The following is a 23778-nucleotide window of genomic DNA, read 5'->3' on the forward strand; positions in this document are numbered from 1 at the left end:
AGATTAAGGAGGAAGAGGTGCTTGCTGCCTTACAGTAGATAAATCCCTCAGACCTTAAGGGAGACTAGTGTTGAAATTGGAGGGGCCCTGGCTGATACATTCAAAATGTCCTTAGCCACGGTTGAGCTGCCAGAGGTTTGGAGGGTAGCTCATGTTGTCTCATTGTTTAAAAAAGGCTTAAAAAATAAACCAGGTAATTATAGGTCGCTGAACCTGATGTCAGTAGTAAGCAGTTCTGAGAGTTAGGTTATATAGGTATTTGGACAGCCATAAGGACAGTCATTGTGTGGTAGGTCATATTTAACCAATCTTGTAGAGGTTTTTGAGGAGGTCACCAAGAAGCTAGATGAAGGAAAAGCTATGGATGTTGTCTACAGGGACTTTAGTAAAGCATTTGACAAAGTCCCACTTGAGAATTTAGTTCAGAAAGTTCAGACATGAGTTATCCATGGAGAGGTTGTAAAATGGATTTGAAATTGGCTGAATGGGAGAAAACAGAGAGTGGTAGTGGATGATTCCTTCTCAGACTGGAGGCCTGTAACTAGTGGTGGGCCTCAGGGATCTGTGTCTGGACCATTGCTGTCTGTTGAGTCTATTAATGATCTGGATGATAATGTGGTGAGTTGGATCAGCAAGTTTGCTGATAATACCAAGATAGAAGGCATTGTGGAGAGAGAGGAAGACTTTCAAAGCTTGCAGAGGGATCTGGACCAACTGGGAGAATGGGCCAAAAAATGGCAGATGGAGTTTAATGGAGAAAATTGTGAAGTGCTGCACTTTGGAAGGGAAAACCAAGGTAGGCCATACACAGTAAATAATAGGCCACTGAGGAGTGTGGAGGAGCAAAGAGATCTGGGAATACAGATGCATTGTTCCCTGAAGGTAGTGTCACAGGTGGACAGGTTTGTAAAGAAAGGTTTTTGGCATCTTAGCCTTTATAAATCAAAGTACTGAGTATAGGAGTTGGGATGTTATGTTGAAGTTGTTTAAGATATTGGTGAGGCCAAATTTGGGGTATTGTGTGCAGTTCTAGGTGCCTAACTACAGGAAGGATATCAATAAGATTGAAAGAGTGCAGAGAAGATTGACTAGGATGTTGCTGGGACTTCAGGAGTTGAGATACAGGGAAAGGTTAAACATGTTAGGTCTTTATGGAGCGAAGAAGAATGAGGGGGGAGATAAATACAAGAGGTCATATTTTAAGCTGAAAGGAGAAAGATTTAGGGGGAATATTAGGGGAAAGTTCTTCACTCAGAGAGTAGTGGGAGTATGGAATGGGCTGCCATCTGATGTGATGAATGCAAGCTCGATTTTGAGTTAAAAGAATAGATTGGATGGGAGAGGTCTGGAGGGTTATGGTGTGGGAACAGGTCAGTGAGACTAGTGGAATAGAGGTCACCACAGACTAGAATGGAAAACCCCAAGGCATTTTCATATGTGAAGAGCTGAAGGATGACAAGAGTGAAGGGAGGACCGATTAGAGATAAAGGTGGGAAGATGTGCCTGGAGGCTGTGGAAATGGGTGAGGTCCTCAATGAACACTTTTCCTGAATTCTCCAAAGAGAGGGACCTTGTTGACGGCGAGGACAAAATGGCTAGGGTAAATGTTCTAGAGCATATTGATATTAAGAGAGAGAATGTGTTGGAGAAGTTAAAATGCATTGGATTGATGTCCCCGGGGCCTGACGGAATATTTCCCAGTCTGCTCCATGAGACATGGAAGGAGATTGCTGAGCCTCTGGCTAAGATCCTTGTGTCTTCATTATCCACAGGAATGATACCAGAGGATTGGAGGGTGGCAGGTGTTGTTCCTTGTTCAAAAAAGTCCAGGTAATTATAGACCAGTGAGCCTTACGTCTGTGATGGGCAAGCTGTTGGAAAGGATTCTTAGAGGTAGGGTCCGTGGACATTCAGAGAATCATGGTCTGATTGGGGACAGTCAGCATGGCTTTGTGAGGAGCAGATCATGTCACACAAGCCTGATAGAGTTCTTTGAGGAGGTGACCAGACATACTGATAAGGGTAGTGTGGTGGATGTTATCTACATGGATTTTAGTAAGGCATTTGGCAAGGTACCACATGGTGGATTTATTTAGAAAGTCGGAAGGCATGGTGGGATCCAGGGAAGCTTGACCATGTGGATTCAGAATTGGCTTGCCTGTAGAAAGCAGAGGGTTGTGGTGGTGGTGGAGGGAGTACATTTGGATGGAGGGTTATGTCTAGTGGAGTCCCTCAGGGGATCTCTGCTTTTCATTATTTTTATTAATGACGGATGATGGGGTAGAAGTGTGTGTTGGCAAGTTTGCTGATGACATAAAGGTTGGTGGTGTTATGGATAGTGTAGAGCAGGGGCGTCAAACTCAAATTCACGGAGGGCCAAAATTCAAAACTTGTACTAAGTCGTGGGCCAAACTAAACATTTATGGAAAATTTTCAACAACATCTGCATGTTTTCTCTTCTTTCAACATATGTAATGTTAAACTTTTTCTTATTAAAATAAATGTTTAATGATAGTTTTGGTTAAACTCTTTCCAGAAGAAGCATTAACAAATGAGAAAAAAATATTCAATAAATAATATTTCTCTATAACCTTTAAGTTCCTTTTAAATGTATTTTTTTTTAACAAGCCAACAAGTCAAAAAAATAACAACTGGCTTCAATGTAAATCCAATCTTTCAACGATGAACAGTCCAAAGTTAACCAAAGAAAATATTAATCCAAGCTTAGCTTGCTACACTGTGATTTACTCTGATGTCTAAACCAGATACTTGGCATCACTTCTTAGATGCAAGTTCATCAAATTCTGGGGTCAGAGTTTGCCTCCCACCTGTCTTGAAAGGTCCTGTTTTCTGTCTTTCGTTTGGCCATTTTTTGTAAGGGGTTTATTACATGTGAGTTAGGCGACAGTTCGAAGAAGCTAATGAAAGTAAAGAGAGGAGGTGGGGGCGATTAGCGGGCCGACGGGCCGGCGCCAACAATTTGCAAAGCATTCTAGGATTTGTACTATTAGCTGTGCATGCGCTATAGTGGCGCGGCGGCCAGCGGGCCAGCTCTAATACATATTTGATATGATCTTGTGGGCCAAATATAATTATATCACGGGCCAAATTTGGCCCGCGGGCCTGACTTTGACGTGTATGGTGTAGAGGATTGTAGAAGATTGCAGAGGGACAATGATAGCACGCAGAGCTGGGCTGAGAAGTGGCAGATGGAGTTCAATTGGAGAAGAGTGAGGTGGTACACTTGGGAAGGACAAACTCCAAGGCAGAGTACAAAGTTAATGGCAGGATTGTTGGTCGTGTGGAAGAGCAGAGGGATCGGGGGGTCCATGTCCACAGATCCCTGAAAGTTGTTTCACAGGTAGACAGGATAGTTAAGAAAGCTTATGGGCTGTTACCTTTCATAAGGTGAGGGATTGAGTTTAAGAGCTGCAAGGGAATGATGCAGCTCTACAAAACTCTGGTTAGACCACATTTGGAGTAATGTGTCCAGCTCTGGTTGCCTCATTAAAGGAAAGATGTGGAAGTGTTGGAAAGGGTGCAGAGGAGATTTACCAGGATGCTACCTGGTTTAGAGAGTATGCATTCTGAGCAGAGATTAATGGAGCTAGGGCTTTACTCTTTGGAGAGAAGGAGGATGAGAGGAGATATAATAGAGGTTTACCCCCTCCATAAATCTTCGTCCGCGAAGCCAAGCCAAAAGAAAAAGAACAAGATATTAAGAGAAACAGATAGAGTGGACGGCCAACACCTCCTTCGCAGGGCACTACTGCTCAATACAAGAGGGCCTGGGCTTAAGGTAATGGGTGGAAAGTTCAAGGTAGATATTAGAGGAAGGTTTTTTACCCAGAGGGGTTGGTGCATGGAAAGCACAACCTGGGTCAGTGATGGAGGCAGGTACATTGATGAATTTCAAGAGACGACTGGACAAGTACATGGAGGAATTTAAAGTTGAGGGTTATGTGGGAGACAGGGTCTAAAGGTTGGAACCACATTGTGGGCTTAAGGGCCTGTACAATGCTGAACTGTTCTATGTTCTAAAGGCCTGCAGATGGCAGAGGTCATTGGGAATTTTAATAATCCAGTGTAGTTGATCGATAACCTTATCCTTTTGTTGCTTTAGACCAGTGTTTCTGAACCTTTTTCTTTCCATTCACATCCCACTTTAAGTATTCCCTATGCCATGATTAGTAAGGGATTACTTAAGGTGGGATGTGGGTGGAAGGAAAGAATTTGAAAAATACTGTTATAATTGTCCCTAATTGACTCATTATGTGCATGGTTTCAGAACTCCAAATGGGCCAATGGCAATTTTTCTCAAGCAAAATATTTCAATAACAATTGGGTCTGGAGCAGTGGTTCTCAACCTTCCATTCCTACTCACTTAACACCTTAAGCAATCCCTTACTAATCACAGAGCAATGAGATAGGGATTACTTAAAGTGGGATGTGAGTGGAAAGAAAAAGGCTGAGGACCTCTGCTTAAACTATTAAAGATGTAGACCGATTGTATGATATGGATCATCTTGGATTTTTATAATTTCACAAAGTGGGTCAGATGTGACAATTTCTCCTCTATCGATCTGTGTTTAGCAGCCGTTAAAGTCCAGAGGGGGAAGAGCGTACTTTGGGGAGGCAATAATTCAGTACTGCATTCCAGAATGGACTTTCCTGGCTTTTACTGGGAATTTTTGTTAAACTTTTTTTCTAGCTGTTGATGACAGTCAGCGTAGAGTATAGGACAATGCTGTTACAGCGCCAGAGCCCGGGGTTCAAATCCAGCACTGTTTGTAAGGAGTTTGTAAGTTCTCCCCGTGTCTGTGTGGGTTTCCTCTGGGGGTGTAGGTTAATTGGGTGGCACAGGCTTGTGGGCTGATAGGGTCTGTTACTGTGCTGTATGTTTAAAATTAAAAAAAATCTAAGGCCATGATCTGTAACTTTCCAATCATTTAAGAGGCAAGCACATTATTGGCCAGACTGAGTAATGATGGCAGATTTTCTCTTCGAGCAGACATTAGGACACTGTGGTCTTCATTACTGATGACCCGTTTGTTTTTTTTTTAAAATTCTGTATCATCAACTGAATTTAAATTCTACAGTTGCCATGGTTGGATTTTAACTCTAGTCTCTGGATTGTTAGTCTAACCTTCCATATTACTTGTAATGTTTTCAAAGCTTCTGGAGATTTACTTGGGTTTGAATTGAATAAATATTCTAAAAGTATTGAGATTCATTTTGTAAATGGCATTGAACTGGAAGAGTGAATGTACTAACCCTCCTTTTCCTGTTTAGACAACTGGAGTTGATATCTTTGTAAATCCAATCCTCATCCCAGATACCTCGGACAGTGTGGTGAGCATTTAAGAATCTATCTGAAATACTGAGCTGATTCCGTTTAGTGTAAAAACAGAGATTGTTGGCAAGTCAGGCAGCAACGGTGAAAGAGAATTAATTGGCTTTTTGCATTTGTAACCTTTCCGAAAAGTTGACTGCACAGATACTGCCTGATCTGAATTTTTCTAGTCGGAATGTTTCGCGTGGCAGTTAGCACAACACCTTTATAGCGTCATTGATCGGGACCGGACCTGGGTTCGAATCTCGCGCTGTCTGTAAGGAGCTTGTATGTTCTTTGCGTGGGTTTTCTCTGGCAGCACCGGTTAATGGGGTGTAAATTCGGTATCATGGACTTGTAGGACCGAATTGGCCTGTATATATAAATTAAAAAACATTTTTAACCATTGTTTTTGATTTTCACCGTACTGTAATGTAGATTTTAACAAGTTTTGTCTGTTTATGTTTAGGGTGGTTTTTTGTCAATTAGATGCTGATTTATTATATTCTCTCTCTTTATGCCCAGGAGCTTTTCATATTTGATTCTTCAGGAAAAGAAATCTTCTACGACATGGTGGAAAGTCAAGTACGGTGATCAAATAATGGATTTGACTCTCGATGGAGCATCCTTGCTACATGTGCCAGACAGGGCAGATAGGATAATTTAACAGTAGGCCTTTTCCAACATCACTGATTATAGCAGCATATAGAATGTGGAAAAAATCATTCCCAGAGATGAACATAGAACATTACAGTTAAGTACATGCCCTTTGGCCCTCAATGTTGTGCCGACCTATATATTCCTAGCAAAAGAAAAAAACAAAACCCTTCCTACTGCGAACTCTCTATTTTATTTTAATCTATGTGTCTGTCTCAGAGTCATTTAAACACTCTAATGTTTCAGCTTCCACCACCACACCCAGCAAAGCATTCCTGGCTTTGCCAATTCTCTGTGTAAAAAAAAACAAACAAAAAAACTTACCCCTGTTGTATCCCCCGAATCTCCTTCCTTTCACTTTGTACACATGTTCTCTGTTGTTTTCCGCTCTTGCCCTGGGAAAAAGACTCTGACTATCTACCTTATCTATGTCTCTCATAATCTTGTAGACCTCTATTAAGTCACCTCATCTTTCTAAAGATAAAAGCCCAAGCTCTGCTAACCTTGCCTCATAAGACTTATTTTCCAATCCAAGCAACATCGTGGTAAATCTTCTCTGCACCCTCTCAATAGCTTCTACATCATTCGTATAATGAGGTAACCAGAACGGAACACAATATTCGAAGGATGGTCTCACCAGAGATTTGTAGAGTTGCAAAATGACCTCTTGACTCTTGAACCCTGATTAATGAAGCCCAGCATCCTATAGGCCTTCTAAACTATTTTATCAACCTGTGCAGCAACTTGTATGGATTTGGATCCTAAGGACCCTCTGTTCTTCCACACTATTAAGTATTTGTCCATTAACCCTGTACTCAGCCTTCAGGTTTGATCTTCCAAAATGCACCACCTCACACTTAACCAAATTGAACTCCATTAGCCACCTCTCTGCCCAACTCTGCATCCTGTCTATGCATTGTTTTTTTGTAACCTACGACAACCTTCACTATCCACAACTCCAGCAACTTTCGTATCATCTGCAAACGTAGTGACTCATCCTTCCACTTCTTCATCTACTGTAAATATGCGTGTATAATGCTTTTTGATTATAATACGACCCTCCCCACAACCCCTCCCAATTTTTGAGGGAAAAAAGGTATAAAAATTTTACCCCCATGATTAATACGACCCCCCCTCCCCTCGCCCGCCCGATTCGCGCTGCCGTCTCTCTTCCCCCTTGCCCGCCTGATTTGTGCTGCCGTCTCTCTTCCCCTTGCCCGCTCGATTCGCGCTGCCGTCTCTCTTCCCCCTTGCCCGCTCGATTCGTGTTGCCGTCTCTCTTCCCCCTTGCCCGCTCGATACGCGCTGCCGTCTCTCTTCCCCCTTGCCCGCTTGATTCGCGCTGCCGTCTCTCTTCCCCCTTGCCCGCTCGATTCGCGCTGCCGTCTCTCTTCCCCCTCGCCAGCCTGATTCGTGCTGCCGTCTCTCTTCCCCTTCACCCGCCCGATTTCGCGCTGCCCTAAATGGGGATGTATAATGTGACCCCCTACTTTGAGCTCGAACTTTGGTACAAAACTTTTCGCATTAAACACACATATTTACAGTAAGTCATTTATAAAAATCACGAAGAACAGGGGTCCCTGTGGAATTCCATTAGTCACTGACCTCGAGGTAAAATACATTCCACCCACTACACTTGGATAATTTGGATAAAAACAAAATGCTGGAAATGTTCAGCAGGTCAGGCAGCTTCTGTCAAAAAAAGAGGAGTCTTTCAACAGCAAATATTACCTCTGTTTCTGTTTGCGTCAGTGTTGTTTCCAATATTCTGTTTTTATCTCAAATTCATGTAGATAGAGTTGACTCCATTTTACATGCGACTTTGCAAATGAATGTCAACACTAAACTTTCCCTGGGTTGGTACAGATTTGAATGTCGTCTAGTGTAAATGGGTTGATTCTTAACTGTTCTTTCTTCCTTATATTTCTCTTCACTGCTGTTGGTTACAAAACAAGCCTAGGATGAAATCACATAGAAGACTGCAGATGTTTAAATCTGGAGCAATAAATAATCTGCTTGAGGAACTTAGCTGGTCGATCAGTATCAGGGGAGAAAAGGAGCGATCATTGTTTCTGGTCTTGTAAGATTGCGGCCCGAAATGTTGACCATTTATTTTCTCCCACTGATGTTGCTAGACTCGCAGATTGTTTTGATGGGTATAGATAGAGGCAATGCAAGTCTGCTTTTCCTGCTGGGGTTAGGTGAGATACAAACCAGAGGACATGGATTAAGGATGAAAGGGGAGAAGTTTAGGGGAGGACATTAGGGGGAATTTCTTCAGAGAGAAGTGGGAGTGTGGTACGAGCTGTCAGTTGAAGCAATTTTAAAACCTTTAGACATATAGCATGGTAATAGGCCATTCTGGCCCGTGAGCTCGTGCCACCCAATTACATCTGAGAGCAGAGCCCCTGCAGATTTGAGGAGAAAGGATATGAACCTGGGTCACTGGAGATGTAATAGCATTGCGCTAACCATTACGCTAAGTGATGAATATGGGCTCAGTTTTCACATTAAAGATTCATGGATGGGAGGGCTATGGTGTGCTATGGATTGGGTGCATGTCAGTGGTAACAGTTCAGCACAGACTGGAAGGACCAAAGTGCCTGTTTTCTTTGCTGCAATGTTGCTATGGCTCCACTTTATTGTGCTGTTTGAATCTGAAGCTTACCTGCTGTTTTGTTGCCGTCTGGCTTTCTTTAAAATGATTTTTTTTTAACAAGAATTTGACAGCTTTGCTTTTTTGATTCCTTTTTCATCATGTAGAGGAGTTTTGAACTGGTTTCCTCTGGAGTATTTAACTTGGAACCTGAGAGCCCAGCTGAATGGTTTTCCCTGATGTTGCAGTTATCTTTTATTCTGGAACTTGCCTCTCTGATTTAAGTATTGCACTGAAATGGAGCCATAGCTAACTGCAGACTCTCTAGGATAATTTAATTTGTTTTGTTTTATTAATTCATGAGTTATACTGGCTAGATCAGTATTTATTGACCATTCCTAATTGCCCTTGAGAAGGCAGTGGAGAGCTGCAGTCATTATCATTTAGGCACTTCCAAGATGCTAAAGTCAACGTCATTGTGAGTTTCAGCTTGGAAATAGGCCCTTTAGTCCACCATTGACAACCTGTTTCAGTTCCCCACTCCATTCCCTTGCTGACACGTCCATGGTCTCGTGCAATGCCAGACTGAGACTGCCACAAATTGGGGGAACAACATCTAGGCTCAATCCAACATTAACATTGACCTCCAATTTCTGTTAGCTTCCCTACCCGCCCCCCCACCCCATGTCTCCTTTCCTTCAGCTCTGCATCCCTCCCCCCGATCAACTCTCCTCCTATCCATTTCCAGTTATTCTGTTGGCCTGTGGCCCCCCCACTGCCTTTTCTTGTGTACTCCCCAACCTTTTAATTCAGGCACCTGACTGCTTTTTATCTGTACCTCAGGTCTGAAATGTCGGCTATACATCTGTACCTCCGATGAATGCTGCAGGACCTGCTGAGAACCTCCAGCATTTCCTCTCCATCAACCACTCATCTACTAATCCAACCTTTTAATGTTATTGTTTTTAAATATATTTTTCCCAACATTGTCTTCAACTCACACCAGAGATGTCCACTTTCCAGTGGCCTGTTGTCTTTCCAACCAGCACATCTTTGGGAAAGCTGAGCACCAGGCGGAAGTCCACATGGTCACAGTAAGAGCAGCTCAACTGCCCACAGACAGCACAGAAGGTCAAGATCAAACCCAGGACTCTGGCAGCGTGAGACAGATAGGTTCTCTCAGCTCCCCCCCCCCCCCTTAAATGATAGGAGGTTGCACTGTTTAAATCCATTGATAATGGAAGAATGGGAATTTTAAGTCTCTGTATTTGCTTAATTTAATCAGTGGGAGCTTGCAGGAGTCTTCTGCCTTGTCTATGACGTTACCAACGCAACGTCCTTTGACAGCTGTGCAAAGTGGTTGGAAAGGGCCCGAGCTCAGTCTCCCAATGGCCAACTACCAGGTCAGTGCTCCAAACGCTTCAGGGATGTCATTCAAAGCCCGCAGGGTCCACTGTCAATCGAGCATCTCTGACACGCTGTTTTTTGTTGGTTTGCAGGAGTTCTTGTGGGCAATAAGGTTGATCTAGCAAGCAGGCGAGTTGTGGAGTACACACAGGCACAGGGATGGGCAGCCAGTGAAGGGCTGGAGTACTTTGAGACTTCCGCAGTAAGTGCAGCAAATTCCAGCAGATGCTGAAATCTGGACCAAAAAACAAGAAGCTGGAGGAACTCAGCAGGTCAAGCAGCAGCTATTGGTAGAAATGGACCCTTTAAGGCTCCCGACCTAAAACATTAACTGTCCATTTCTCTCCATGGGAGCTGCGTGACCTACTATGTCTCTCATTGTTTGCTTAGTAATAAAACTCTATTTTGTCCTTAATTTTAATGTAGATGTGTAACATGGTAACAGACCTTATTGGCCCATGAGGCCTGCTGCCCAATTGCACCCAACTGACCTAGACCCCCCCGGTACATTTTGAACAATGGGTGGAAACTCATGCAGACTCAGGGAGAATGTGCAAACTCCTTGCAGACAGAGCCAGATTTGAACCTCGATTGCTGGCACTGCAACAGTGTGGTGCTAACTGCTGAGTCACCGTGCCGCCATTTCCTTTTTTCCTTTTCTCTCCTATTTTCTGGGATGCGGGTGGGTGCACATCAGCTAACAAGCAGCATCTCATGAAATAGCCATATACTGGTTTCAGCCAGCCCATAGACCTCAGAAGATCACACAGTGTTTCACTGGCGACATTTGGTAGTGCAGTCGATTTTGCTTTCTGAACACCTTTGGGTCCATTTTCTGGATTTCGGGCTGCTGATCATGAAAATCACCTTAAAATTTTCCCATCTTGTTCCGTTTCTTAGATATAACCTATTTTGTGATTTTCTGCTATATATAAAACCATGAAGCACAACATGTCATTGAAAACTCATTTTCTGCATTCGCATGAGGGACCTCTTCCCCTGCTGATCTTGGTGCCATCAGTGACAAACATAGTGAAAGGTTTCACCAGGACATTGCATCCATGGAAAAGCGCTATCAGGGCAACTAGAATCTATCAGTCCTGGCCAACTATTATTGGACACTGACATGAGAGGCATCAGATGCTGAGTACAAATAAAAATCAGTAGCAAAATATTTTTAGGTCAGTTGAACTGACGCAATATGTCAGCTCCATGATGCGATTAAACATGCGAAATTCAATAAAAGTTAATGTTTCTCCAACTTCCTACGTGATGCAGCAAATCTGAAATTCTGTGCTCAGCTTGAAGTTGTCTATCATAATCCCCAATTTGTTTTTTCAGGAAGTAAACCTTCTGAAAAAAAATTGTTGTCCAGTGTAATTGGCTCACAAACAGCAATGTGATATTGACGGGATAACTGATTTTGGGTTAAATAAATATTAGCAAGGACACTTATCTTCAACAAAGTGCTCCGTGACCTCTTGTGTTAATTACACCTGAACGAGGGCATTTTTGACAGTAGGGCATCCCATCAGTACTACTGTGGGGTTATCAGCTTAAACGGTGGTGCATAAGTCCTTGGACAGTGGTTCTATCCGCATTAGTGAGGGGAATCTCCCAGCTGCCAACTACAATTCTGTGCTCATTCTCAGGCTCGCATATCTGACCATGACCTTGTGTATTATCCCTTTAAGACCATCCATAAATTGGAGGAACAACACCTGATTTTCTGTCCGGGCACTCTCCAACCAGATGGCATTAACATCGACTTCTCTGGTTTCTGCTAACCTGCTCTCTGCTCACCCTCCCTTTCCTCTCCCTTTGTCTTCTTTGTCAAAGAGTCATCCCTCCTCCTGTTTGCTGGTGAGCCCTCCCTCCTTTATCCACCTATTGCGTCCTGGCTTTGGGACCGTGCTCCTCCCTGTCCATACCATTTTGTTTGGGTGCCTGTCTACATTTTATCATACCTTGATGAAGGGTTCAACCCTGAAATGTTGGTTCTGTATCTTTGCTATATAAAGGTCACTGTTTGACCTGCTGAGTTATACAGCATTGTGTTTTTACTTCAATCAAGGTGTATGCGGACTTTCCTGTTTTACTTCCCATGGTTTCTGACTCAAAATGAGGGAGAGAGAACACAGTAATGATTGACATCTAACAAGTGAAGTGGGTACTATTATAAAAAATCTTATTAAATTGAGCGTACTACAATATTGAACTCATCAATGCGGAAAAATGCTGGAAGAACTCAGTGGAGTCTGCAGCATCTAGAGGAGGCAAAGATAGATATCCAATGTTTTGGGCCTGAGCCGTTCATTAAGATTGGGGGGGGGGGGGTGGTGGGGATAAAAAAGCAGGAGGTGCCTAGATAAAAAGGTGGGGGGGGGAAGAAGGGGCAGGAGAGAGGCACAGCCAAACAGGTGGCCAGGGATGAGAGAGCAGGAGGGAACTTTGAATGCAGAGCTGGAGAAGAGGGTTAGGGAAAGAGAGAGATGGGGGGGTGGCAATGGGAACCAGAGAAGCCGATGCCAATGCCATCTGGTTGGAGAGTGCTCAGATGGGTGTAGCTCCTCCAGTCTGTGGGTGGTCTCAGCTTGGCATTGCAGAGCATTTAGTGTGTTGGACTGGAAAGACAGGTGGGGTGGGGAGGGGGGTGCAGGCCAGCATGCTCTGTCATGCTGGTTGAGGTGTAGCCTTTCTCAGTATGGAACTAAGGTTTTTTACTCATTGCCTTGGTCCAGGAACCTCCTGCCAGCCTCCAAGCTGCCTCTGCTCCACTTCATGAATGTGGAGCTACTGATTCTGCGAAGCTGCAGGTGAAAACACATAACTGTGTACAAGAACACACAAATTGAAGATTTGGGGGACTTAGCCTCAGGGTATTCAGGACAGAGATGAGGAGGGACTGCTTTTCCCAGAGACTGGTGAATCTACATAATTCTTGAAGTAGTGGAGGCTACCTCAGTAAATATATTTAAGACCAGGTTGGATAGATTTTCGCATAGTAGAGGAATTAAGGGATATGGGGGAAAGGCAGGTAGGCAGAAATGAGCCGACCATCAGAATGGTGGAGCAGGCTCAATGGGCCAAATGGCACACTGCTGCTCCTATTTCTTACGTTCTGAAAAGGTTTAAGGAGGAGAGAAAGGCATGTAACAGCGAACAGCAAAGGTCTTTCCAGAGATAAGCTGGGACTAGTGCACACTGGTGTAGACGGAAGGGTTGGGGGATTTGGGATTTTCCTGCCCTTGGATTGAACATCTTTCCCTCTCTTGTCTTTCCAGAAAGAGATGGTGAACTGTGAAGCTCCATTCCTGAACCTGGCTAAAGCATTTCATCGTATGTATGAAGAGAAGCTGGAGCATATCCAATCCATTGTGTGATACAGCTTTCTTTCTGTCCAGTAAACATGACCCCGTTTAACATTAAACACTTCCCTGGCAAGTAGGAACCCTGTTTGTCTTCTGCACCTGAAAGACCCCCAGAGCTGACTCCCCCACTCCCTGTTTCATTGTGTCAAAATTCTTCTGCCTTTGCTCTTTCTTTCAATACACATCTCTCTCACAAATATATGCATCGAGCAGGTGGTATCTGAAAGGGGTTCCAAGAACCACTGTGACAGGGCCTGTTACAAGCCGCTATTGTGAGAACATCTGGAAGAATGCTGCTTCAGTTCAAACGGGATTGGGAGTTCCTGTCTCCCAGTTTAATTTGTGTGCCCACTGTTCTCCTTGGATTCCACGGCCAGCGCAGACAACCCGGTGAGCAGGCAATTAATTCTGCTCTCCGTTAATTTGAGGTGTTCCACATTGTTAGAGTGGAAGTCATGTTATCAGTTTAAAATCCTTCATCTAGTTTGTGGAGGAATGTAACTTGTGTAGGACATTTTATTAAAAAAATACATAGGCTTTGCAACGTTTAACTGTCTATTTATTTTTGTATTTTTTATATATAATTTCTATTATGGAAAACAAGGGAGATTGCATTTAATTAGGAGATACAAGGCATTGCAGTTGTTGGAATCTGGAGCAAAAGCATGCGAGAGGAACTCTGCTGGTGTGTGTCGGGCAGAATCTGCATGGATGAGGATGCAGATTCTTGACCCAAATGTCAACTGAGTGGAGCAAGATGTTGTGATTGCAGTAAACACACCAAAATGCTGGAGGAACTCAGCTGGTCTTTTCAGCATCTAAAGGAGATAAAGATATATTGCTGACGTTTCAGGCCTGAGCCCCTTTTTAAAAAAATTCATTTTTGATTTTCAAAGACGCATATAAATTCAGGTAACAATACACTTTCTTTCAATGCTTGTGTATATCATACAGAGTCCCTTTTCCCCTCCCCTCCCCCATGCCTCAAAGCAACCGAGAATGAAGTTATATAAACCCCACAAATCCCGTTGAGGTTGACGACCCTTGTGAAAAACTGAAGAGAAACTGAAAAACCCCAGGTACTTAAATAAAAAGGGATAAGGGATGAAAAATCCAAGACCCGTCATCTGCACTACATCTCACTACTTTGATCCCAATCGTTTCCCTGCTGGGATGGATTGTTTCCTTTATTCTGAAGGGGGTGAAATTTATGTCTGTGTACCGATGTGCTGCAGATAAGGTTGCCACACTCTAACAAACATGATGTATTTCCTCCTTAAATCCTACGTGATTTTCTCCAGGGGAATACAACTCAGTATCTCCGTATTCCATCGTGTGATATTTAGTTTGGAGTTGGACTGTTGTACCGCCAAGGCGACGCTCATAAACTGAATTTGGACAGTTTAAAACTTATGTCCATAATGTTACCCAGAAGGAACAATTCTGGATCCTTTGGAAAATCCACCTTTTGGCCTGAGCACTTCTCCTGCTTCTGCTTTTTTCTGATTCTTCCTTGAAGAAGGGCTCAGGGCTGAAACGTCCACAATATATCTGTGTCTCTTTTAGATGCTAAAAAGACCAACTGAGTTCCTCCATCATTTTGGAGCGTTTCCTCCACATGTGTTGCCTGACTCAGTGACTTTCTCCAGCCATTTGCTTTCAGCTTGCATTTAATGAACACCTTTTCCATTCTGAGCACACCTGATTTGCAGCCAGTTTAAAAAGTTCTTTATGTACAATTTGTTGGAAGCTGATTCTGTCCATTTAAATGTGTTGACCTACAATCCCCCATACGTTTTGAAGGGTGGGAGGAAACTGGAGCCCCCGGAGGAAACCCACACAGTCACTGGAGAACGTACAAACTCCCTACAGATTCGAACCCAGATCACTCGTGCTGTAACAGTACTGCGCTAACTGCGCTACCTGAATTTTGAAATTGGTTGAGGGAAATGTCTTGAATATTCCTCTGCCTCTCTTCCGAACAGATCTTTAACCACGATAGTTATTTGTTAGCAGATTTTTAAAAAAATTCCAGGGCTGAGGACACTATGATTCCCTTAGCTGTGAGTATACTCAACCACTGTGAATCCTCTTCCTGCACTGGCTACTGCAATTCTGGGAATGGGAAAGGTTCGGTTGGTAATTGTTCCTTCCCATTCAGTTGCTTCTGGAGAAAAAGGGAATAGCTGGCTGGTGATAAACAAGAAAATCTGCAGATGCTGGGGAAACTCAGCAGGTCGCGTAGCAGTAAAGAAGTAGAAGGGAGAAGATGTTTCGGGCCCGCACCCTTCGTCAAGAGTCCAAAAATCAGGCATACGCCTAAAATCTGATTTTTTTTTGGCCCTCCTGAAGGAAGGGTTCAGGCCTTTTATTTCCTATGGATGCTGTGTGACCTTCTGAGCTTCTCCAGGTGTACTGCATATCTGGATGGTAATTCTTATTCTCTACATGAAATGTTAAATTGTTACAGCTATTGAGCTGTGTTCCAGTAGTTCTTCAGAATTTCATTTCAAGGGAGCTTGGCAAAGCCACAAACCTGCATCTGGATTGTGAATTGCATTTAAATAGGGAGGCCTCTAGATGGTGGCAAAGAGCGGATTTCTGTGTAGGTGAAAACACACCAAAATGCTTGAGGAACTCAGCCGGTCTTTTTGGCATCTAAAGGAGACAAAGATATATTGTCGACATTCCTGACTTTCATCCACTTTGCTACCAACTTCCACCCTGACCTCAAATTCACTTGGTCCATTCTAGCAACACTTTCCCTTTTCGTTCTGTCTCCATTTTGGGAGACGAACTCTCGACAGACATCTTCCACAAGCCCATCAACTCCCAGAGCTACCTCGACTACACCTCTCCCCTCCCTGTCCCCTGTAAGGATTCCATTCCATCCTCTCAATTCCTCTATTGCATCTGCACCCAGGATGAGGACTTCCATGCCAGATCAACAGAGATATCCTCCTTCAAACAACGTGGCTTTCTCGCTACCACCATCAACTCGCCGCTCACCTACATATCCTCCTTACCTGTACATCTGCCCTGGTCCCCAGCGCCCCTTTATGCAACAAAGACAGAATTCCTCTTGTCCTCGCCTACCACCCCACGTGATCCCACGAGTAGACTCATTGCCCTCTCTGCCTTCTGCAGGGATCACTCCCTCTGTGAATCCTTTGTCCACTCCTCCCTCCCCACCAATTGTCCCCATGGGACCTATGACCTCAGGAGATGCTCCACTTGAACCCACATCTACTCCCTCATCACCATTTGGGGCCCCAACCAGTCCTTCCAAGTGAAGCAATATTTCACTTGTGAGCCTGCAGGGGTCATCCACTGCATCTAATGTGGTCTCCTCTACTTGGAGAGGCTGGACGCAGACTGGGAGATCGCTTTGTTGAGCACCTTGGCTCTGTCCGCCATAATAGTGTTGATTTCCCAGTGGCCATGCATTTCAATTCCCTGTCCCATTCCCTTGCTGACATTTCTGTCCATGGTTTCATGCACAGCCAGACTGAGACCACCTGCAAATTGGAGGAACAGCACCTCATCTTCCAACTGACACCCTCCAACTGCATGGCATTAATATCGACTTCTCTGACTTTTGTTCAAACCCCACCTCCCCCTTCTTCCACCCATCGCCTTCCCCCAGCTCTGTCTCTCCTGTCCTGGTTCCTTTCATGATAAATTCTTATTTTGTCTCTTATCATACCCAATTAACACCTTTTGTTGGTCTGGATTCCTCCCCCACCCAGCAACACTGTCTGAATACTGAGACTTTCTGAGATCTTCTGGCTTATTCTGCTTGAAGAAGGGCTCAGTCCTGAAACATTGGCAATATATCTTTGTCTCCTATGGATGCTGAAAAGACTGGGTAAGTTCCTCCAGCATTTTGGTATATTTTGTCTACAACTGCAGCATCTTGCATGTTTCACTCTGTTGTGGGTGAGCACTAGGGCAATACTTCAATGAACGAACACACACACACACACACACACAGGCCTTGAAATTATTTTTATGCAGACGAGCAGGAATTCATGTGGCATCTTTGAACATGATTTATTTTCCTTTTATTTGGAATGAATGAGCTTTCACAGGCATGTACAGATATAAAAGTCTCCACCTTGTCCCAGCAAACATAAGGTACAACAGATTAGATACAGAATGAAGTCCCTTTTTGTTACCATCTCATCAACACTTCCAGCTTAGTTGAAATAAAACTGGCTCTCTATTGTCACAGCAAAATTGCTTTGCTTCTTCCCTGAACCCCTGAATCTTGAGAGAACAGAAATACATTTCTATACATGTGCTCCCCTACGTACGATGGTCCGACTTACAATTATTTTGAAGTTTCGATGGTTCAAATCCATACTTTCAATTCCGAATTCCGCTCTGTTCCTGTGTTTGTGATACACGGTAAGATACTCTTTCACGATGCTGTACGATAGCAGGATCGCACGAGAGTTTTGTACAGTATTTTTCATGCCCAGTGTGCTTTCAGCTGTGTACATTGACTGTTTTTTTCAGTGTGGAATAAAGGTATTCAAAGCTTAATTGTAAAAAATGGTAGGTGCAGTATTCCATTTCGATCTACGATTTTATTTTCAACTTACGATGGATTTGCCGGAACGTGACTCCCCATCGTAAGTTGCGGAGCCCCTGCAGTTTCACACCTATCCATTTATTATGTGATGTCTGTACTAGACCAATAATTCACTTGCCATTTATAATGTGCTATCAAATTAATTGCTTGCAGGTTGTGTATATAGCAAAGTGTTTAGCCTCTTCATGTGTAGGAATGGGATTCTTTACATGAAAACAGAAAGAGGAAATGTAGAGGATAGAAAAGCTTGGCTTGATTCCCACGATGACTGACTCAGTTTGGAAGGTCCACAGGACAATTAATTGATAGACAATTTGGTACAAATGCTTCAGTCACTGTCATGCTTTTCTCCAAGCTCTGAATTCACCTTGGCTTCACCACACTGTGTCCTGGTTTCTCACAAGTATATATTTTACTGGAGTTATTTTTACAATCTATGAGAAGCCTCTGCACTGACCTACTGACCTGCAGCAGCTTGTAGCTGAGAGAACCATCTCTCAATCCATCCTCACAAACAGTCTTCTCAAATTTACCGGTCACTTATTTGACCGAGCTGGACCAACTGTGCTTCCAAGTGATTGTTTCACGACTATAGATAAATCGTAATGGGTTGGGGACTCTGCTGATGTAAGGAGCTGGTGGCCGCTGCAATCTTGTGCGCCACCATTTTGTTTAGCCACATACGCCAGGCTGCTGTTCGTCAACTTGCGCTCGTGGTTTAATACAATCATTCCAAAAAAGCTGGTGGGAAATCTGTCCTTGCTAGGACTCAACACCCCTCATTGTAACTGGATTCTGGACTTCCTCACGGAAAACAGATCCTCCAGGTCAGTAGCAGAACATCGAGTATCATCGCGCCGAGCACTGGCTCACCTCAGAGCTGTGTGCCGAGCCCACTCCTGTTCACGTTGAGGACTCATCGCTAGATGCATCAAGTTTCTAGATGAGGCGGCAAGGTTAGCGTAAGGCTGTCTCAGCGCCAGAAACTGGGGCTTGTAAGGAGTCCATATGTTCTCCCTGTGTCTGGGTGTGTTTCCTCTAGGTGCTCCAGTTTCCCCTCACCATTCAAAAACGTACTGTGGCTGTAGATTAATTGTGTGTAATTGGGCGCCGCATGCTCGTGGGTCAAAATGGGGCTGTTACCGTGCTGTACGACTAAATTAAATAAAAAAAAAAATGACACGAGTAGTTGGCCTCATCAGCAACAATGATGAGTTGCACTATAGAGAAGAGGTGGAAAATCTTCTCTCTCAACACAGACAAGACGAAGGAAATAATCGTGGACTTGGGAGGTGCAGGAGCGACCACCCTCCACGACACTCAGTAGTGGAGAGTGGTCATTCCTGCTCTTCCTGACTGCACCAAGTTCCTCGGAGTCCACTTAAGAAGTGATCTATCCTGGTTACACATCTCAGTTGTTAGGAAAGCGCAACAGCGACTGCATTCCTCAGAAGACCAAGGTGGGCAAGGCTACCTGCTGCCATTATGTCAGTCTTCTACTAGAGCTCGGTTGAGAGCATCCCGGCTGGCTGCACCACAGTGTTGAAAGGGTGCTGCAGACTGTTGGATCGGAGATCAACCCAGAGGGCCATAAAAGCACCAATGAAGATTACTGGCATCTCCCTCCCCTCTCATCAATGTGATCTACCAGAACTGTTGTTTGAAGAGGGTGCACAAAATCATCGAGGACCCCTTCCACCCCGCACATAGCATCTTCCAGCTACTCCTGTCAGGAAAGAGATGCAGGAGTATCTAGAACCACCAGGCTGAGGAACAACTTCCCACAGGCTGAATGCCTGAAATGAATTGCTTGCACTAACCCTCTGAGACTCTACTACTTATTAAACAATATTTATTTTTATACAAGCGTTTAAGTATTGCACATATTATCTGCGTGTTTTTGCACTGAGGGCCGGAGATCGCTGTTTCATCGGGTTGTACTTGTACAATTGGAAAATAATAAACTTGAACTGTAGGGATCAGTTGTGGCCTCCTCTACATTGAATAGGCTGGACACAGAATGGAGGATGGTTCCATTGAACCCCTTCACTCTGTCCACTGCAATGGCGGGGACCTCCCAATGGCCAATTGTTTCAAATCTATACCCCATTCCTATGCTGACATGTCTATCCATGGCCTCATGCTCTGCCAAACTGAGCCACTCATAAATTGGAGAAGTGACACCTCATACTCCATCTGGGCAACACCCTACCGGATGGATCGACTTCTGTTTCCAAGCGGCCCCTCCCCATCTCACTCTCTCTCTCTTTTCCTTTCCCCATCCCTCTGTCTCCTTTCCTCAGTTCCTCACTCCCTTCCTCTCCGTTCAGAGCTACACCGTTCCCCATCACTTCCCAGCTTTTTTTACACCCTCCCACCCATCCCCACGTGACCTCTTGCTGTGTACCTCCCCCTACCCCTTCTCCCCACCATCTTACTCAGATACCTACCTGTCTGCTTTTTGCTTATACCTTGATGAAAAGCTGGGCCGAAACACTGGTGACAGATCTGGACACTGGGTGACCGTCTGAGTTTCTCCAGCAGTTTTGTGCATTAAACTACAATCACAGGGTCTGCAGATGTTCTTTCCATCCTCAGCTTCATTAGAAGAAATGTCAGTGTAGAGGGGAAGGTGCAGGAGATATTAATCTGCTTCCAGGAATGAGGAATGCTGTGTTGGTTTAGAAACTGGAATTGCTAGAATAGATTTCTTTTAGGAAAGGAAAAACAGAGGTGTACGATCCAGTCATAATCGGGGAAATCAGAGGTGGAGAGGAGGAGCATGTTTAAATTCCTGGGGGTCACTATCTTGGAACACCTGTCCAGTGTCCAGGAGCTATTGTGAAGAAAGCACAACAGCACCTCTGATTCCTCAGGAGTTTGTGGGCGTTTGGTATGTGATGGAAACCTTAGCAAACTTCTACAGATGTGTGGTGGAAAGTGTGCTGACCGGTTGGTATAGAAACACCAATACCTCCGAGCGGAAAGCCCTGCAAATGGTAGTTGACACAGCCCAGCACATCACAGGCAAAACCCTCCCCAACATCGAGAATATCTACACAGAAAGCTGCCGTTGGAGAGCAGCAGCAATCGTCAAGGATCCACACCACCCAGGACATGCTCTATTCTCACTGCTGCCATCATGAAAGAAGTACAGGGGCCACAGGACTTGTACCACCAGGATCAGGAACAGTTGTTACCCCTCCACCATCAGACTCCTCAACAACAGACTGATGAGAAATTAAGAGCTCATATTTTGCTCATTATTTATTACTGTATAATACTTTCACATTTGCACAGTCAGTTTGTTTGCAGTTTTTCTTTCTTTGAGTAGAGTTTACGTTATTGGCAATTAGAAATTTTGCCTGGCCTGCAGAAAAAGAATCTCAGAGTTGAATGTGATGTCATTCATGTACAGTGCTCTGACAATAAACTTAAATTTGAACTTGGGACAGATGAAATTTAGTAGTACTCCACAAAATAGATAATACTACTTACCGTCAACAAATTTGCTGAAGATACCATGCTGTCGGCAGAATCACAGACGGCAATGAGAAAGCGTACAGGAGGGAGATAGATCAGGCAGTTGAGTGGTGTCCCAACAACAACCTTGCACTCAACGTTAGCAAAACCAAGGAGCTGATTGTGGACTTCAGGAGGGGGAAATCAGAACACGAACCAGTCCTTATCAAGGGGTCAGCAATGGAGAGGGTTAAGAACTTCAAGATCCTGGGTGTCAACATCTCTGAAGATCGGTCCTGGCGCCTCCGTGTCGATGCAAACACAAAGAAGGCTCGCCAGCGGCCATACTTTGTGAGGAGTTTGAGGAGGTCTGGACTGTCACCAAAGACTTACATATTTCTACAGGTGGACCGTGGAGAGCATTTTGACTGGTTGTATCACAGTCTGGTGCGGAGGTGCCAACGCAAAAGGCTTCAGAGAGTTGTGAACTGGGCCAATGTCATCACAGGCACCAATCTCCACTCCATCAAGAGCCGGAGTCTTAAGAAACCAGCATCTCTCCTCAAGGATCGCCACCACCCAGGCCGTGTCCGCTTCACTCTGCTACCATCAGGAAGGAGGCTACACAAGCAGAAGATGAGCACTCAGTGGCACAAGGACAGCTTCCTCTCCTCCCCCATCAGATTTCTGGATGGGCAATGAACCATAGGCACTGCCTTACTTTCTCTTATTGATGCACTATTTATAAAATACTTTTATAGCAATGTCACCCTGTGACGCTGCTGGAAAACAATGAATTTTCTGACATGTTCAGGACAATAAATTCTGATTCTGCTAATATATCAAAAGCATCCAAGGGAGCTTCACAACTGCTTAAAAGATTGGCACCATCACCTGAGGAGAAATTAGGGCCGGTGACCAAAATCTCACTCAAAGAATTAGATTTCAAGGAGTGGCTTGAACTGAAGGAAGAAGGTGTTGGGAGAAAACTTGGACACAGGCAGCCGAAGACGCAACAATCAAACTTAATGTTAGAATGAGGTGAATGCAGAGATCCTGAAGAGGCAAAAGACTGGAGGAGGTTGTCGTCACATGCAAGAGAATTTTGAAATCTAGGCATTATTGGACGAGGAGCCAGTGTGGGTGTGTTGGGCGAGCAGCAGGTGACTGTGAATTAGACATGGGCAAATCTGCAGTGGAAGTGTGTTGGAATCACGAGTAAGGAGGCAAAAATAGCTCAAATGAGGGCATCAGCGACAGATGATTTAAGGTAGGGCTGGAGTGGAGACGACATTACCGAGTGAGTTAAGAGAACGTTTTGCAGTGATAAGAGGAATGTGAAATAATTGGTAAAGTAATGGCATAATCAGGCAGCACAGTTAGTGCAGCGCTGTTACAGTGTAAGTTACCCGGCGCTGCTTGTACTTTCTCCCCGTGTCTGCGTGGGTTTCCTCCAGATGCTCCAATTTCCTCCAGCCATTCAAAGGGTACTGGGGTTGTAGGTTAATTGGTGTATTTGGGCTGGATGGAACCACTTGGTGTATCTTGGAAGAAAACAATGAATGGAGAAAGTAATTTTTTTCAGCAAGTTACCTGCTGAAATGATTGTGATGCCAACAAATTTAATGCGTTTTAGAAAGGATTTGTTATTTGCGTAAATTGGTTGGGTTGTTAAAAAAAGCAGAGAGGTGGGCCTAGATCAATAGTGATTTCAAAGAGCCTGCACTGGACTGGTGGTGTGAATGGCCTTTGCCTTTACACAGAATTTAATAATGATGGGAGTTTATTGTCATGAACATAAATACAATATATAGATGAAATGAAATTCGTGCAAGCAGCTAAACAGGTACTTAAAGCACTGGCAAACAATAACAATGCGCCACGAGAGAGAAAATAAAATAATAAATGTAAAAGAATGGATAAAGAAAGGCTAGATATATAGATATTAAACAGATAAACATAATAAAGATTTTGAAATGTGTGCATATGTGTCCGCATATACTTCTGGGAGATGCTAACCCTTCAAAGGGTTTCATGTTTGGCTTACCGGTTAGCGCCACGCCTTTACAGCGCCGATGATTGGGTCCGGGATTTGTGTCCCATGCTAAAGAGTTTGTAGGTTCTCCCCGTGTCTGCGTGGGTTTTCCCTGGGGGCTCCAGTTGCTTCCCACAGTTCGAAACGGATGTAATTGGGCGGCACAGGCTGGTGGGCCGAAATGGCCTGTTATTGTGCTATATGTCTAAAGTTAAATTTGCTTTCCTCTTTTTCGATCTTTGATTTGTTTTTTAACATACACGAATTACATAGGTACATATGATAATAATGATTAAGTAATATCAAATTAGAAATATCAAA

At 44.1% G+C, this 23778-nt stretch overlaps 1 protein-coding gene across 3 annotated transcripts in view; it reads left to right on the forward strand.

The window, feature by feature from the left end:
* The window catches only part of ift27 (intraflagellar transport 27 homolog (Chlamydomonas)), a 36136-nt gene extending 22222 nt beyond the window's left edge, over nt 1-13914 (forward strand). Inside the window, exons 3-8 of one of the 3 annotated variants that reach the window (XM_069907525.1) lie at nt 5293-5352; nt 5858-5917; nt 9871-9988; nt 10085-10194; nt 12067-12158; nt 13277-13366. In XM_069907525.1, the coding sequence (XP_069763626.1) occupies nt 5293-5352; nt 5858-5917; nt 9871-9988; nt 10085-10194; nt 12067-12117 (399 nt within the window). In that variant the 3' untranslated portion in view covers nt 12118-12158; nt 13277-13366. Of the gene's footprint in view, nt 1-5292; nt 5353-5857; nt 5918-9870; nt 9989-10084; nt 10195-12066; nt 12163-13276 lie in introns of all 3 variants that reach the window. The other 2 variants (XM_069907526.1, XM_069907524.1) reach the window with 2 other exon arrangements.
* Nucleotides 13915-23778: the final 9864 nt, after the last annotated feature.

Source organism: Narcine bancroftii, chromosome 13 (assembly GCF_036971445.1).
Source record: "Narcine bancroftii isolate sNarBan1 chromosome 13, sNarBan1.hap1, whole genome shotgun sequence".
NCBI lineage: Eukaryota > Metazoa > Chordata > Chondrichthyes > Torpediniformes > Narcinidae > Narcine > Narcine bancroftii.